A 16,508-nucleotide genomic window follows, 5' to 3' on the forward strand; every position below is an offset into this window, starting at 1 on the left:
CTGCTGCTGACGCTGCTGCTCCACGCGCTTCTTGCGCTTATTTTCCTCGGCGCGCTGCAGGTTATGCAATCGAAAGAAGAACATTGACATTCTGCGGGTGGTGAGTGTTGGTAGGTTGGTTTGTGGGTGTGGCAGATGTTATGACGAGTTGATTGCAGAAATAATTTCAATTGCAATTTTTTGGTTTTATTTTTTTTCAGTTTCGCCGTTGAATTTCGCCGCGTTATTGTGCACAATTTGTTGGATATTTTTTTTGTTTTTCAGGAATTTCGAATTGTTTTTTTAATTTTTTATACGTTTTTTTAATAATTTCATATTGGTTGTTGTTCGATTTGAGTTTTCATTGTCAGCCAAAAGCGTGAGTTATTATGAAGAATATGGTAAAAGCACAACGAATTTACAGATAAAATTTATGGTTTGTTTTTAAGAGTTTTTGTGAGTTGTGTGTTGCTTTTAGGGAGCTTTCTATAATGGTAAACTTTACACAAAAGGCACACAAATAACATGCAATAGCATAAATAAAATGTTAAATTATTTAAAAAGAGTTGAAAAAGGAAAATAAATAACAGAATTTTTACCATCAGTCTTAATAAACCCTTTGTTCTGTTAAAAAAGTTTTAAAATATTTCAATAAATATCCCAATTTGGCTCAGTAAGTAGCAAGAAAAACACAATTAATCTAAACCATAACCAAAGGGATCAACAAACAAGCGAAACAAATTAATTATTAAGTCACACTCCTCGGCATTTTACTCGAACAGCTTAAGTTCTAACCACACTTAATCCCAGCAATCCCAAGATTACAAAAGCAAACTAATGGCAAAACTAAATCAAATAGAGAGCCATACGCTCGAGGGCACAAACCAACTTCCGTGGTATCAATCAAATTTCAAGTGAAATGGAATTTTTGAACAACAAATGGAAGAAGCAAAAAAAAAAAAAAGTATAAAATGTAGAAAAAAAACAGAAAACTTTACAAGGCAGCAACAAACTGGCAACTGTCCGCAAAACTGAGAAGGACTCAAAGCTAAAAAGCTGAAATGCTCCTTCCATTCCGGAAATTGAAATATGAACCGCATTCTGGAGGGGCGAGATGTCCTGTCCCTACGAAAAGGCAACACAAAACACAATGTCCTCGAAAAGGGCAGGAAATGGCGGAAGTTCTGTGGGTAAGCCCCGATTTCCAAGGAATTTAAAGCTGCAGCTCTCATTACTTTGATATTCCTTATGCACAAGGCCAAAGGCAAAAAATTTGTTTGTTTGGCAAATTGATTGATTGATTGATCGACTGCAATCATCAACTGGTTTTCCACTGATTTAGATACTATATATACCACTGATTCCCTTGTCATCAGCTCATGATTTCCGTTCAATTAGCTAGCGAATTCCCGCCTTAATGAGCAGCCGCTTGTGTCAAAAATAAATTAATCGAAATTTGCATAAATTTTGTATTTCGGTCTGAAGGCATTGTCGCGCCGTCTGCCCCAATACTCCAAACACTCTAAATGATTGCGTTCGGGAAACTTAATTATAAAAGCTAAAAGAAAATAAAATGCTGAAGGAGACGGCGATGAACTGGAATGGAAACGAAGTCTCTGCATTATCATTAGCTGTCCTTGATTTGGTTCATGGCAGAGGAATGTATTTAAAGGACATTTAAATTGAAAACTAAACGTAAAGAAATCTAAAGAAATATCTACAACCCAGACCAGCTGCTCATGTAATCCCAAACATTTGTCATGTCCTTAAAGCAAATTACAGAATGGAAGACCGCAAGAAAACTAAGTTCCTCTTCATAAATGACTAATTATCCTCATTTATTCTCCTATAATGCTACCCCTATTAGTATAAATACCAATTCACACTGCTTATTTGCCCATTTGACAAGGCAAATTAGAATTAAAACCAACCATTAACAAACCCCACAAACTTGGAAACAAACATTTTAGCTGCCTGTAAAAATAAAATAAAATTTCCATGCCAAATCCAATTAATAATTTAACTATGTAATAAAGACCATTACATATTATTTAAAAGCTTAACAAATTAAAATTTAATGCTTAAAATAAAAGTATATATAGTCTTTCTGACTTAGTCAGCCACAGCATGAAAACCACTGCAGTTGTGATTTTGTTAAGTTTTAGTTTTAGTTTTCTAATTAATGGGCAATCTGTTAGAAAAATTCCTGGTAAGATGGAAATTCCACTAAATTAAAATCATAAATTTCTCCTTATTTAAGAACTCTGTACTATGGGTGTGGTTTTAATCAGACAACGTGTGATGTGCGAACCTTTACGTCCTTTATGGGTCCTTCGAAAGGGCAGATGCGTGGAGGCTCTTCATTGCCGTAATGGTTACTCGAAATATCAATGCGAGAGGAATTGCCTTAGATCTAGACCAAGACCTCCACCAAAACCTGTACCAATAGTTAAACCAACACTGACAACACCAAAGCCAACACTCACAACTTGTAGAACAACAAAGGTTGAAATTAGGACCACAACGGTTCAGTATGCGACATCGACTAGCTCTGATCTAGCCTCTACGAGAGAAACTAGAAGGCCTAGAAGAACTAGAAGGCCAAGAAGATATGAAATGAAAGAGATATGCGAATAAAGTTTGATCTCCTGAAGGTTAATTCATACTAAAATCATCTTTAACTTGAATTCTTTAACAATTATATAAACTAAATGCTGATATCAAACCTCACCTTTTTATATAACACCTCACCTTTCATATATTATTTATCTTTCAGAACATTCACATCAACTTCCAAGAGCCTCCTAATTAGGATTTATGAAGCTTTTTTAGTGCGGAAACCATAAGCTCTACCAAATTAGCAAATCATTTAAATAACATAAAATCCCCATGAAGTCGAGGGCAGGCTTCAGTTTTCTTTCCCATAAAAAGTATTTTCACGTCCATTGAAAATCATCGTAACAAAAACGAAGGGCAAAGGCGAACAATGTGCTATATTTTTGCAAAAACGAACAATATGCCGATACAGGAACCGACACACTCAACTGCGAAGGGAAAGCAATAATCATTAGGCCAACAAAGGGACTACCTCCCCACCAAGCCCAGGGATTCAGCTCGGCCAGGCACTTCTATCGGGTTGAGTGCGTTGTCAACCGCTGACCAGGCACAAAAAAAAAAGAAAAAAAGAAAAGAAAAAACCAAAAAAAGGAACCCCTGCGAAATGCCAAAATAAACACTTGTCGCTGGTGAAATTTTTCGAGAGGTGGAGGCTTAGGTGGTTTTCCCAACCACAAAAGAGAATATTTTCCAGTTCAGCACGCGTTTAGGCGCTGGTGCGTGTCCTTAGACCTGGAGACCATTAGCCTGGTGAGTGGGAGATATCCTTGAATATATATATATATATATATATAGGGAAGAAGCAAAAAAGAACCCATAGACAGATGGCAGACAATCTTTTCACGGTCTTTGGCATGGCTCCCTGACTTGGTACCACCCCCAAGATATGTAATAAAAATGTAGACAATTTTTACGACACTGTCCGAACAACACAAGTGGACATTCCACTTTTATTTCTTCATTAAAAAGCAGTATTGATTGCCCAACAGCAGGAGGTTATGATGGCTGAAGCATCCGAAGAGTGGCCCCGAGGACCTTTATTTCATACTTTTATTATAGTTTACCACACACACACAAAAGGGCTTTATCAATGACGTTATTGGGCTTTCTCGGCCACTACCATTCTGTATTTGATTTATCCATATTGAATATCATATCTCTCCTTGGCTTTTCATCTTTTGTATGCCATGGCAGAAGGTATTTTCATTTCAACTTTAAATTACAAAGTACTTTTAATTCACTTTGATCAAGGGAGAAAACCTTGTCGACAATGTTTTTTAGTGAATAAACCATGACTTTGATGTCCCTTAATTGATTACAACCATGTCCTGTGTAAAATGGCCGATAATGTGAGAACAATTTTTCAACGCCAACTAACGACTCCCTAATGACCCATTTACCGCTGTCCCATGTGATGAATGGCAAAACTATAAATACAGGCCTACTAATTGGCCTGACCTGCTGCCTTTGAAGGCCTATAAAATGTGCCAGGAGACAAATGCAGTTTACCAGTTAGCAAGATGGGGCCAACTAAAGTGCAATTATATAGTTTTCTCACAAAGTTTACGGCTCTCAATGGGCTAAATACTTACTATTTTCACTCAAAGAGCAGTGTGTTTAAGAGCAGCTTCAAGTTGAAAATATATTGCCTTTTTCACCATATACTTTGCATTTTGGCTCTGGGACGTATGTTTTATAATACCACCGATAATATACGACTAAGTGTGTCTATTTTAACGATGTGTGGTACATCAGCCTGCTGTATGCATATGTGCTGGCAGAGCAGTCAAGGTGTAAGGAAGTTGGTTAATGGTTTGATTCGATTGGAGTTGAAATATTTCACTGGAAAACCAAGTGGATCATTTCTGAAGTTGAGATTTTACATGAAAACTATCTTTTGTACTATAACCCTTTTACGGATTCATCTAGTTTATCCCATTTACCTGAAGAGACTGCTGCCCTCACTGATTTACGTGAATGTGTTATCTTACTGGTTGGTCTACAATATGCTTTTAGGAGCTGTTCTTGGTTTTTACTGCCTGCTTTGGCAAATTTCTCGCCTTCAAAAGTTGTTAAATGATGAAATGACAGAAATTTTAACCAGATCGAGGCAGAGAAATCGCTTACAGAAGATGCAGCACAGCCTTAAACTCTACTCAAAACTTCTTAAGCTGTGCGACCTTTTAAACAATGAGTACGGTCATGTTTCGGTGTGTGTTTTGGCCTGCAAGAGTTGGTTTCAAATCACCTATGGCTATGAGATATACCAAATGGTAGCCGCCCCAAAAACCCTCGACCTGAGCCTACCTATGAGAATGTTTGTGGTGATCAGCTATATTTTGGATGCCATTAACTTGTTTGTAGGATCTGACATAGCCGAATGTGTCAGCATTTTTAGGGTGGAGACATGGCGCATTTTAAGGGAGACAAACCGCTTGGATAAGTTGGTAAGTAAGAGATTAGGGTTTTAAAATTAATAATAAAACTTAAGTTAAAGAAAATTTAACTCTTAGAGAATGAAAATCCTGCTTAAGGTTTTTGTTCTTTGAAATAAATATAGAAATTTTCGTTGGCCACTGAAGTTCCTTTCTAAGCAAGTTCTATTCCCATTACAACAGTCTAAAAACTTCCTTTTTGAACTCAAATTTCAGCTCTCCATGTTCACCTTGAAGCTGGCCCTACATCCCAAACGGGTCGTCTTACTCAACGTGTTTACCTTGGACTGAAAGCTGACTCTGTCGCTTATAGCCAAGTCAACGCTGTACACAATCTGCTGGCTGCAAGGCGACTACAACAAACTGAAGTCTTAGACCACCTTTGGGGGCTAAAACTCAAAGCAAATCCTTCATTTCTAAGAGTTTATTATATATATATATTCTGGCACAAGAGTTTGTCTGGACTCGGCAAGCACAAAGCACAAAAACCAAGGCACAAGGCACATGCAATACAAACTTGAACCAATACAAACATTTACATATATGTATTCAGTAAATATATAATGGAAAAATGGAAAAAATCAACGACAATGCATCCAAATCCAAAGCCACAAGCCAAAGGAACTGTGCAGGATGACGATTGGTTTTCGGTAATGGTTAAGATGATGATGATGATGAGGTGTAGGATTGGCTAAGCTAGTACAATGGTGGGCTTAGAAAGTAGGTAAACTGGAAAAATAACGAATGTTAGAGTATCCTATGAAGAGCTCAAGGTTTTTCAAACCTTTCTGATGGTGTTAATCTGTAGGAAATCTAACAATTTTGTGACTTGACTAAAGGAGTTCACCATTATTCTTGTATAGTCTATATATTGTAGAAGCTTTCACTTTCAAAAACGAAAAACAAACCATAAACCTTGTAAACTCATATCAAAAACGAAAGGTAAACTTTCAATTATTACAAACATTTAATTTAATTAAAATTTGAATGTTGCATAACTCAGCTTCCTATTCTATTATTAAAAATGTTTCCATTCCACCTTGTTTTTCCTTATGATTTCCCTCATCAAATCTAATAACCCATTCCAGGGTATTTCCCGCCAACATCCGGTGACAACAATGGACTCTGTTCTTGACTTTGTGCAGGTGTATTGCTTTCATGTCTTTGTATGTGTGTTTGTGTTTTGTATATATGTGTTGGCAACATTTTAATTTGATTTGCCATGAATGAAAACCAACTACTGAGTTGCGGTTGGAAAATTGTGAAAAGCACAAATACGAGTGAGAAATGAAAAGCGAAGGTGATGGTGAAAAATCAAAGGATAAACAAAACTTACTTGTGGAAACCAATTAGCTAACTTGTAGTTACGAATGCTAGTTAAACGGCTGCAGTTGTGGTTATTATTGTTATTGTTGTTGTTATTGTTGTCATTGTTGTTATCGTTGCTGTTGCTACCACTAGATGGCGTTTGGTCAAAGTTGCTGCCGTTGCTCATCTTGCTGAATGAACTCTAGCAGGATGGCAGGATATATATTGTGCTAGGAACTCATGGACACGCAGGCAAGGACATAGACACAGATACAGATACAGCTAAGAGAGTCACACATATAAATGCATAAGGAACACTGATAGACTGATAGTTAGAAAGATCTACAAAAGCACAGCAAGAAGAAAGCTCCCAGGAAAGGATTGTTAATGTGTTTTAGCTGTTAGTTACCTGAAAGCGTTATTTATTTAGTTATATTGTTAAACCAAACTAAATGCTTTTCTTTTTTACTCCACAATAATATATTGTATATAGGGTTAGTTCAGAGATATATATATATCTGTATATAAATAGGTTTATAGCACAGTCTACAGTTTACACGTTCAGTTACACTTTACACACGAGAATTGACAGCAAAATTCGAGTTTGGTTTTGCCACGTTTTTCTTTTTCTTGCTCTTATTTAACTAATTTAAAGCTTTTACCAAGTTTGTATTCCATTCTGGTCATATTTACACTTAAAGTTAAAGGTAATTATACATGTTCCTAGTTCATAACCGTATAATCGATAGGGTTTGGTCTGTGTTCAGTTAACAAGCACAAGTCTCACATTGATTTTATTTTGCAGCTATGTTGGATATCCGCGTTTTTTTTTGGTCCGCTCAGTTGGATTTTTAGGTATTTCTTTATTATTAGTAAAGTTAAGTTATAGGTATTTTGGTCAGTTGCTGGTTGATAATCTGTATACTTAAAGCTGCTTTCCTTGGTCTCCTGTTGATATTTATTGTTTTCTCCGTTCGTGCTAGAGGAAAAAGAGTAATACAAATGGATGCTGCGGAGGGGAGAAGAGAAAGGCAAAAGAACTATCGACTCAAGTGTGCTGGTAGCGAAACAGAAACATTTGCTTGCCAAAACGAAATTATGGCCATGATATTTTGCAAATAATAAAAGGATAAAAGGAGCAGAGGAGCCAGTTGAGCAGCAGGAGTAGCCGTAGAAACCAAGAAAGGACACCCGTTGAGAGAAGAAGAGTCGAGTCGAGTCGAATGGCGGCCATTTCTTAAGTTCAAATGCGTGCCAGGCAGCAATTTTGCCATCTTTTGTGCCACTTAGCCCCAGCCACTTGCCACTTGCCACTCGCCATTTTCTATTTTTTCTATTTCTCCCCTTGGGTTGCAGCCACAATAATTTAATTCTGCAAAAACTCAATGCTGATTAAATTTAACCATTCTATCAGTAAGAAGTTGAAAGCTGCAGGCTATGAGCCAAAGATGAGTGCCCGGGAAAGATATCCAAACTAAACGCTATACATAATATGTTTAATTAATTCATTTTGACCAGAGTGACAACCCCCTTAATCTCCTGCTAACGACCGTTTAGTAAGCTGCCTAAATATAGAAACAGCCAGCCCAACCTCCAACCAATACCAAAACGAAAATCAATATGTTGCTACACTGAAAATTGCTCATACGCCAGGTGGTCACCCTTCCAGGGCTATGTAAAAGGTAACGAAATTTCTTCGATTATTAGTTTTGTTGCAGTTGCAAGTGACAAAAACGCGACATAAAGTCATTTTGCACACATGCAACATGAGACTTTGCTTTGTCCCCATTTTGGAAATTGAATTTATGGCCAACACACACACACAGCTGCTTCTGCTGCCTCGTCAGTTTACACACATTCGGTATATATGGCAAACTTTTTGACTTGGACCACTATAACCCATCCCCCCTCTTCCATCCCATCCAGGCCAAGGAACTTTTCCCATCAGCCATGAACGTACAAGTTTATCTCGGGGCTTCTGCTCTTCACTTCAGCTATCTGGCTACGATTTTTTATGCCAAAAGTTCAAAGCAATTTTTAAAGATCAAAATGCCAAACGGAGATGCCTGGCAAAGGACATGGGAGCTAAGGACTAGAAGGACCAAAAGCACCAGTTGAAAGCCGACAAGGGAGCAAGAACCAGTGTCGTCGTAGAAGCCACAGAGAAATCATTTCATTTCAATTTATTTTCCCATTTCCATTGTTTTCTCTGGTAGTTGGCATCGTTGTTGTTCTTTGGTCCTCGAAAATCGGAAATTTGTTCTTGCCGTGTTGGCATTTTCACACCAAACACGCACGCACAGAGGGTGGGCAATTTTCCAAACAGAACTCAAAAATTACACAACATTATTCTGGCAAATGACACATATTTGTCTCTATGGATGTGTTTGCCTTGCTGTGAGTAATTATAGACTTGGTTTTAACTTTGAATATTTCTTTTCTTTTCAAACTCAAGGAAATGCCAATGAAGTGAGTCTAATTGGATTAAATGAGTAGGCAAAAGTTGTGGCTTCAAAGTGATTTAAATTTGGGAGTCCTTAGACTTGAACTTAATTTAATGTTTTCAAAGTTATTTGATTTATTAAGAACTTTTCAACTCAGGTATCTGAGTTCTTAAGTTCATTGCTTAAATTTTGTTCACTGACTTTCCCGCAAACAAATCCCTGGCTTTACTTAGCTTTTGACCCATAAATTGTGACACTATTTTCAGAGCTGCAAAGGCTGAGCTCATTAATCACAAGCCCAACCAGCCCTTGGGATAAAAAATACGCCAAAAAAGCTCACACAACGACTTCGGCTATGCTCTTTTTGTTTTAACTTAAATTTAAAGAGAAAAAACTCCTTGTGATCACACAAAATTATGCTAAGAAAGCAGCAAAATAAATAATAAAAACTTGGCTTCTTGAGATGGTGGCAATTATGAAAAATCTCACCAAGAAGTGGAAACTATGCTGAGGGTGTTTGTCAGCGGAAATTAATGCTGGCGGGGCAGGACGGAGCACTTGTCGGCCAAAAAGAAATGGCCACGGCAGCGTGAAAGGAGAATGGCGCCACTTACTTTAATTGCTGCCACGTTTGCTGGGGTCCTGCGTCCTCCGACCTGCCTCCTGACGGCCAAATACACAAAGGAGCCAGAGCCAGTGCCAGAGCCAGAGCCAAAGCCAAAGCCAGAGCCAGTGCGTCTCGAGTAATTAAAGCACCACAGCACACCGCAGCCATTGCAACAATGCGACCGACCAGGATGGTGTTAAGTTGGCCAAAATGCTTATGCATTGTGTTGACTGACTGCCTGGCATTTCACGCTTTTGGGTTACGCAATTTTCGGCACTCAATTGAGCACATTAACTGACGGAGCTGGACCCCTGCGAGAAGAAGGCCTTATTGATTGCCTGCTGCCTGCTGTCTGCTGCCCCTTTTCGTCCTTTTTTCATCCTTTGACTTGACTCATAATTGGCCTGGCACTAGCTAAGTGCCGACTGACCGTTTCGCAACAGGGCCATTTAGCTCCAGTTGCGTTTAGTTTAGTTACTTTTATACGAGTTGCCACCGCACTGGGGGCAGCCCTTTTACCCCTGGGGCGGGACAGGGAAAATGGAAAGCTTATGAATGTTTAAACAACTTTCAATTGCGAGAAAAGTTTTCAATTTTCGTTGTAACTTTTACTCGCCATTCGCCATGGCAATGCATTAACAAACTTTAATTAATATGTGCGAGAAGAGGACGTAGAGGGATATCGATTCGATTTGAATTTCTTTGCCAGCTTGTCGGAAAGTTTTCATTTAAATGGATCCCCCGAGCAACAAGTTTTTTCCCTTTCCAAGTCAATGTGACTTTCGTTAAATACAGAATGAAAAGATAATAGGCTTTCCGTGTTGTTCATTAATTAGAAATGAAGTTTTTTTTTAAATAAGAAAAGTTAGACGAGATTTCTAAGCAAATTGCTTAAAGCCAAAGAAAGTTCTGCCATAATATATCCTTTTGTCAACCACAAGCTTATAAATAAACACACTTGCTGGGGCTGCTTGAAAATGTATCCCCTGCTGAGCTTCTCATCTTCTTTGCTACTTTGTCAAAGTGTTAGTTTTCCAATGTTTGATGTTTGATTTTCCCATTGACAAACTCCAGCAACTACAGCTTCCCATGGCGATATACGATTACAGCTAAAGGAGAGTGTCTAACCCAAATACTTTCACAGCACTTTGCCAATGCTGCTGTTGTTGCCACATCTTGCCCACTTTGCATACGTTTGTCAAATCCAATCGAAACCCATTTCGCCTGCTGCTGAAATTCGAGACTCCACGGGAATATCTAACGAAACCAAGCGTAACAGGACAACGGAGGACAAAACCCTGCTGCAGTCGGGCGATTAGCAAACAAGATGGTGTGGCGTTGGGTGCGACTTATCCCTGAATAAAAATGCAATGCGTTGCCTGGCAACGGTAAAAATGTGTCACCCATGGGGTATAGAGCAAAGGGTCCTTTTTGCCAGTATAAGGATGCAGTATGTACTGCAAATATGGCAGTACAGGGTACAGGACAGGGAGCACTTGCCCAGAACGTTCGTTGGGAAAACGCAAAATGACTTTAAATTGAGAAATCGCTTTGTGTGCGCTCTGTTCGGTTCGATTCCGCTGTGTTGTCGGTACGTGCCCCCTTGAATGTGCCACTTCAAAAGGCAAAGGGACAAATGAAGTTATGCAGTATTTTCATTGATTTCCTCTGGACGAGTAGCAGGCCAATGAAGAGCAGTCACTCGTACTTACAGGCGCTCCAAAGGTGTACTTACTTAAATTAAACGTGCGAAAAAGAAAACCAGCAGGGAGATCCTGCAACACCTTTAACTGCAACACATTTAAGCGTCAAAAATGAAGAGAAAAGCTCTGCCCGCCTGTCTCGTGGAAATGTGCCCTACAGCACTCCAGTTGAGTGACTTGATGCACTCGACATGCAGCCCAAATGAGTTGGCTAATGTGACACGGGCAGCAAAAGAGGGGAGAAGGCCAACAATTTTTGGACAAAAGCCAGACGAGTAATGTGGCCGTGACAGGTATGAGCGGGTTTTATGGCTGATTTGGCCGCTGGCAAGTGCATTTGCCACACATCACCTGGCAAATGCGTTGCGCACATTACTCATATGCCACCATAAACAATTTAAAGGCATGCATTAAAGGTCGCACTCAGAGGCACTGCCACTCCCACTGCCGCTGCCACCACTTCCTGTGAGCGCAGAAACATTCAGCTCATTAAATATTGAATACGAATTTATGACCAACTGGAAAATACACAGAAACACACAGAGAGAGGGAGAGAAGGATATGGGGAAAGTGAAAACAGGAAAACGAATTGCAATTTGAATTTTGTCCTGCGAATTCGTTGAGTTTTCCACTTCCCCCAGAGAACTGAGGCTCATTATTATTACGCAATTTGAATATTCCTCGGAATGCATAAAAAATCATCCGCAATGCCTGGGTTATTAATAAAATATGCTTTATCCTTAGCCTTATCCTTAGCCTTATCCCTCTCTTACCCCTAGCTGCCTTTGTGAATTCCAAGAAAGTGCTAAATTCAATCAGCGGCGAATTAAATTTCCCCTCCAGGTTAGACACAATCCTCGCTTTCGTAATAAATTCAATTAATTTTTATATTATTTGTTTGCTTTTTTTTGTCTGACTGCGCGAAAACGTAACGCTAGCAATTAATATTAATTTGCGCTCAGTCTGCCCGCAATATTTAATGCAAAAGTTTTGTGCCCGTCAATTCGGATCAGGTCAGAGACGGCCACATAATTGTCACTTAAAAGCTTTCACATGCCTTCTCTCTTTTTTACTTATTTATCTTGCTTTTCTGTCTCAATTATCCACCTGTCAGTTAGCATTATCCACGTGAGAGCCACAATCAATGTGAGAGAGCAGTAATTTTGGACAAAAAAGTTTCACAATATTGGTATAGGAAGGCTTTTGGTTTAAAAACATGCCAGTCAAATGTAGTTTAGATATTTATCTAGGGAATTCTTTAGTTAAAAGTCGAATTATTTATATAAGAAAATGGTTTAAAAACAATTTAATAGAATTTAACTTTGTTTAGTAAAGCATTTTTGATAGCTAGAGTTGATATTTTCCACCTTTCTTTCAAACAAAGGATTTTATTTCATTTTTCCTGTCATCAAATTCATCTTAGCCGAAAGAAAACTTCCACAGCCAAGCCTCTCTATCATTAATTTCCATTAAATATTAAACCCAAAGACACTCCATCTAAGCCCGCTTAAAGGTATTGAAATTTTATTTAATCAGAATTTGCAGTTTCCATTTAATATTCCCTGGCTTTACGCGAAGACCTTCAAATTATTGCCGGCTAATTAGATGAACCCTCAGCTGGGCATTCACTGTACCGAAGGCCAATTAACAAACCTTTCCAATTACAAATTACAAACTCACTCCACCTCCGCCACTTCATAGCCAACGCAGCGTATGATTTACCAGTTGGCTAAAGACTGAAGTGAAAACTCAAAGTTCCGAGCTAAAATTAATAATTAACCTATTTTTGGGGGAAAAGAGAAAATGAGGAGAGAGAGTGGAAAATGTACGTCACAGGAGCAGCTGTGACCACAGGAGCTGGGCCGCAAAATGCCTTTTGCTTGTAAATTATAATTGTTATTAATTTTTGCCAATTTGCATGATGACGATGATGATAACAATAATGATGATTATGATCAATGAATTACCGTCTACGGCTTGTGTTGATTAAAAACTTTCCGAGCGACAAAATCGATGATGAAATTAAGTAAACAATCAATTTGCGTTGGCCAAGAGTGAAGGAATAAATGAATGAATGTCCGCCTTTAGTCGCTAAGCAAACACTAACCGTTCTCCCCCTCTGTGGGCCACCCCTGGTTTTTGGTATTTACGGCCATAATGAAAGTTCCTTCTGTCCCTTCTTCATACAAGCAAAATACATTTGCCTTTGTTTTGTGATGGGAAAGGGAAAGGGAAAGGGAAAAAGCTGGAGAAAGGTAATTCATTTGGTGGGCTGGGATGTCCTGCTGTTTCTGCTAATAAAACATATCCTGCACTGCAAGAATATTAATAAAGTTCTTAAGTTCTAAGTTAACTCATTTTTACCTAAGCCTTTCTTAGTTATTTTCAGTGATTTCTTGCAGTGTACATTTGGCCAGCCTGTTGCTGTTCATACAATAAAATGGCAAACTCATCGCACTTAGCGAGGCCTAAAATATTACTTAAGGGTCCTTGGAGTTGGTTCCCCTACTCACTCCCCCTTTATTGGCAATTGTCAACAGTCATTATGTGGCCCAAAAGTTTGCCCTCCCTGTCTAAATATAAAATTTCATCGCTGCACGTGTCAAACAAATAAAGAGCGAAATTTACAAGAAAAATAGTTGTGAAAAACTTGGAATACATTCTCTGGAAAAATTGTCTTAAATAAATGATGAACTTAAGGTAGTTTGTCTGTAAGGAACTTCGGTGTAAATCCACTTTATTTTCAAGGACTTTTGGCTATCTTTTTAAATAAGTTTTCTGATATTTATTTTTAACTATAAATTCCTAAATAAATTTAGAAAAAACCCACTTAACTCACGCGTTTCACTGCATAATGTGAGTAAACTGTATTTGTACAGTAAAAATCCTCCTTTTCTGGGCCTAAAGTCCGTGTGAATCACGACAGACTGAAACTCTGGTGGCGCCTAATTATTCATGCATAAATTACAAAAAAAAAAAAAAATAAATTATTGTCACGAGCCAAAGGCCTCGGGCTGAAACTCTCGGCCTATATCTACGCTGTCAACATGTGGCTCGGAGCATTTAAGCCAAATTTAGGTGGCGGCGCCAAACTGCTAAGACGGCTCAAGCATGTTTTTCGGCTTGGGTAAATAAATTAAGCGGCTTAGGATTGCATGTGTAGAGCTGCCATGGCTTCTTGTAAGCAGTTTGTCGCGCTTTCTCTCACACTCTCTCCCTGTTTTTTATTTTTTAATTAAAAGACTTGACGAGCATTTGAAAGGGGTTTGGAGATGGAAGAGTTTCAGTTAGGACTTCTAATAGAGCTCTTTGTTGTCTTAACAAGGTGGAGTATTATGAAATTAGTAGCACTAACTAGGCTTAAAACTCATTTAAAGCGAACTGCTTACGTTAAGAACTTCCTTTTGCATGGCAGAAGTTGATTATTTAACAGAATTTAAATATTTAAAAACGCATTTACCAAGCCACATCCTTCTCTGCGGCTTTAACCAAACTGAACAATAAAGGGGTTTATATATATATATATATTTTTAAGAGCTTCGCTCTGAGAGATGAAGAGTGCTTGGCGGCTCCTCTGCATAAATTATTCAGTTGCCCATATCGATGGCATTTTTAATTGAACTACCAAACGCATCGAAAACAACCGCGCAGCTCAGAATAAAAAAAAAAGGGGTGAAAAGGAGAGGAAAGGGGTTAAAAAAAACAGAAAACGGGTAACGGGAGTATCTTCAGTTCGTAAAACGGTTGAAATTTAATTAAATCAATGTGTTGATTTAATCGAAGTGCGGTGTCAGTGACAGGGACAGTGGCCATCTTAATATATGCTTCGCCGGGCAATGCAATTAATTTACATGATAATGCACCTTCCAAGCTGTCACAGCTTGACCTGCAATCAATAATTTTTCGGTAACCAAAGATACAGGAACATATTTTGTAGATTTATAGCTGACTTTGTCATCATTTTGTGCTTAATATAAAGAAGACATGCCTTCTGTTAGATATCAAAAGACAAAACTTTTCCTTGTAAGAGCTAGATTCTGGTGTACCAAATTATAAAAAATATAGAAAAATAATTTCACTTTTTAAAACACTAAATCCTTTACCCTTTCCACCCTTAGATAACTATAAATATCTGAAAGATAAAGTTAAAATATATATCCCCTTAACATCTCTCCAAAAAACAGAAACAAACCCAAAACCAATCACTAAAATGAAAAACTAAGAAAAGCAATTACAGTCTTTCTTTCAACACTGTCTATCGGAGTTTTTGGCATAAAATCGAATTGTTGTAAACCGTTAATCCGAAAGTCATACTACTATATGCTATATAGTAAAATATGAACCGACTGGCCCGTTGACAGGCTGTCCATCAAACTGTCTCTTGTTCCGTCGGCTGCAATATGTCGAACGGTTTTGTTTGTCTGTCCGTTTGTTGTTTTGTTTATTTGGTTCTTTGTTGCAGCAACAACAACAAGAACAAGAACAACAACAACAGCGAACCCGGGTCGAAACAGGACATTTCCCTGCCCCTCTCCAGCGAACCAACTATCTGTGATTGTCATGCACTTAGCCAGGCCTGACATAAGCCGACTCCTGTTCCCGTTCCTTCGCCTGGAAAAGCTGTCAGCTGTGAATTTACGATTTCCCTTAGCTATTGGAGGCGTGGAAAATGTGGCGTTTAAGTATAAAGCATAATAAAAATCCTGATCCGTCCTCTTTTACAAAAATTTCAATTGCATTCTACTCTTGGATAATTGATGAATACCAGCCATACCTCCCCTTGTCTTGACTCTTTAAACTTGCCCTCAAAATGACTGAAACTCATTCAGCTTTATTATTCTCTTCCCTCTCTCTTTTTTTCCAACGATTATATACTTCCTCCTTTTTTTTATTGCATCTGCATTGTCCTGTTGCCGTTTCTCGCTTAATATCCCTGGCAAAAAAGGACGAAGGCGGTTGAGGCGGAGCCAGGGACTGTGTCAGGCCAATATTTGACTTAAACAGAACTTTTTCCTAGCTCGGTGCTAGAAGAGAACAGTTTGCAGAAACAACGGCTGGCCCCAGGCTCTTTACTTTTCACACTCAACCCAAAGAGGTCCTTTCCCTTCAGATTCTTGCCAGTCTGTTTGGCTTTTCCTTTCCACACTAATAGAAAAATCAAGGGGAAATCTGCTTTATAATTCCCCTCTCTGTCTCTCTCTCTTATTTTGAAAGCTAACTAAGTTATCAGCTGGAAAAACCTTTGGTAAATAAAGGCAGATTCTCTTTATAAAAAAATAACTAAAAAATACCTAACACTTGTTATTTTCAATATTTTATATACGTTTTCCCACGCCTTCCTGTTTTCCCCTTTTTAATATAATTAAATTTTATTTTAATTTATTTACTAGAAAATCGAAAATAAACAACAAGATTT

At 38.3% G+C, this 16,508-nt stretch overlaps 3 protein-coding genes across 7 annotated transcripts in view; 2 read left to right on the top strand and 1 right to left on the bottom strand.

Moving 5' to 3' along the window:
• Positions 1 to 16,508, bottom strand: part of LOC108106474 (potassium channel subfamily T member 2) — a 93,737-nt gene that overhangs the window by 36,284 nt on the left and 40,945 nt on the right. The gene's annotated exons all lie outside the window — the stretch shown is intronic.
• Positions 2,084 to 3,165, top strand: LOC108106486. Its single transcript, XM_041819892.1, has one exon. The coding sequence runs from the start codon at positions 2,251 to 2,253 to the stop codon at positions 2,614 to 2,616; it is 366 nt and encodes a 121-aa protein (XP_041675826.1). The 5' UTR covers positions 2,084 to 2,250; the 3' UTR covers positions 2,617 to 3,165.
• LOC108106477 lies at positions 3,778 to 5,405 on the top strand. Its single transcript, XM_017213555.1, is given in 2 exon segments — positions 3,778 to 5,042; positions 5,247 to 5,405. Coding segments are annotated over 2 exon segments (1,086 nt in total). The 5' UTR covers positions 3,778 to 4,115.

Source organism: Drosophila eugracilis, unplaced genomic scaffold (assembly GCF_018153835.1).
Source record: "Drosophila eugracilis isolate 14026-0451.02 unplaced genomic scaffold, ASM1815383v1 contig_1765, whole genome shotgun sequence".
NCBI lineage: Eukaryota > Metazoa > Arthropoda > Insecta > Diptera > Drosophilidae > Drosophila > Drosophila eugracilis.

Bases quoted from the DNA above. Each gene is read 5' to 3' on its own strand.
- LOC108106486 (XM_041819892.1), top strand. From the start codon at position 2,251: ATGGGTGTGGTTTTAATCAGACAACGTGTGATGTGCGAACCTTTACGT.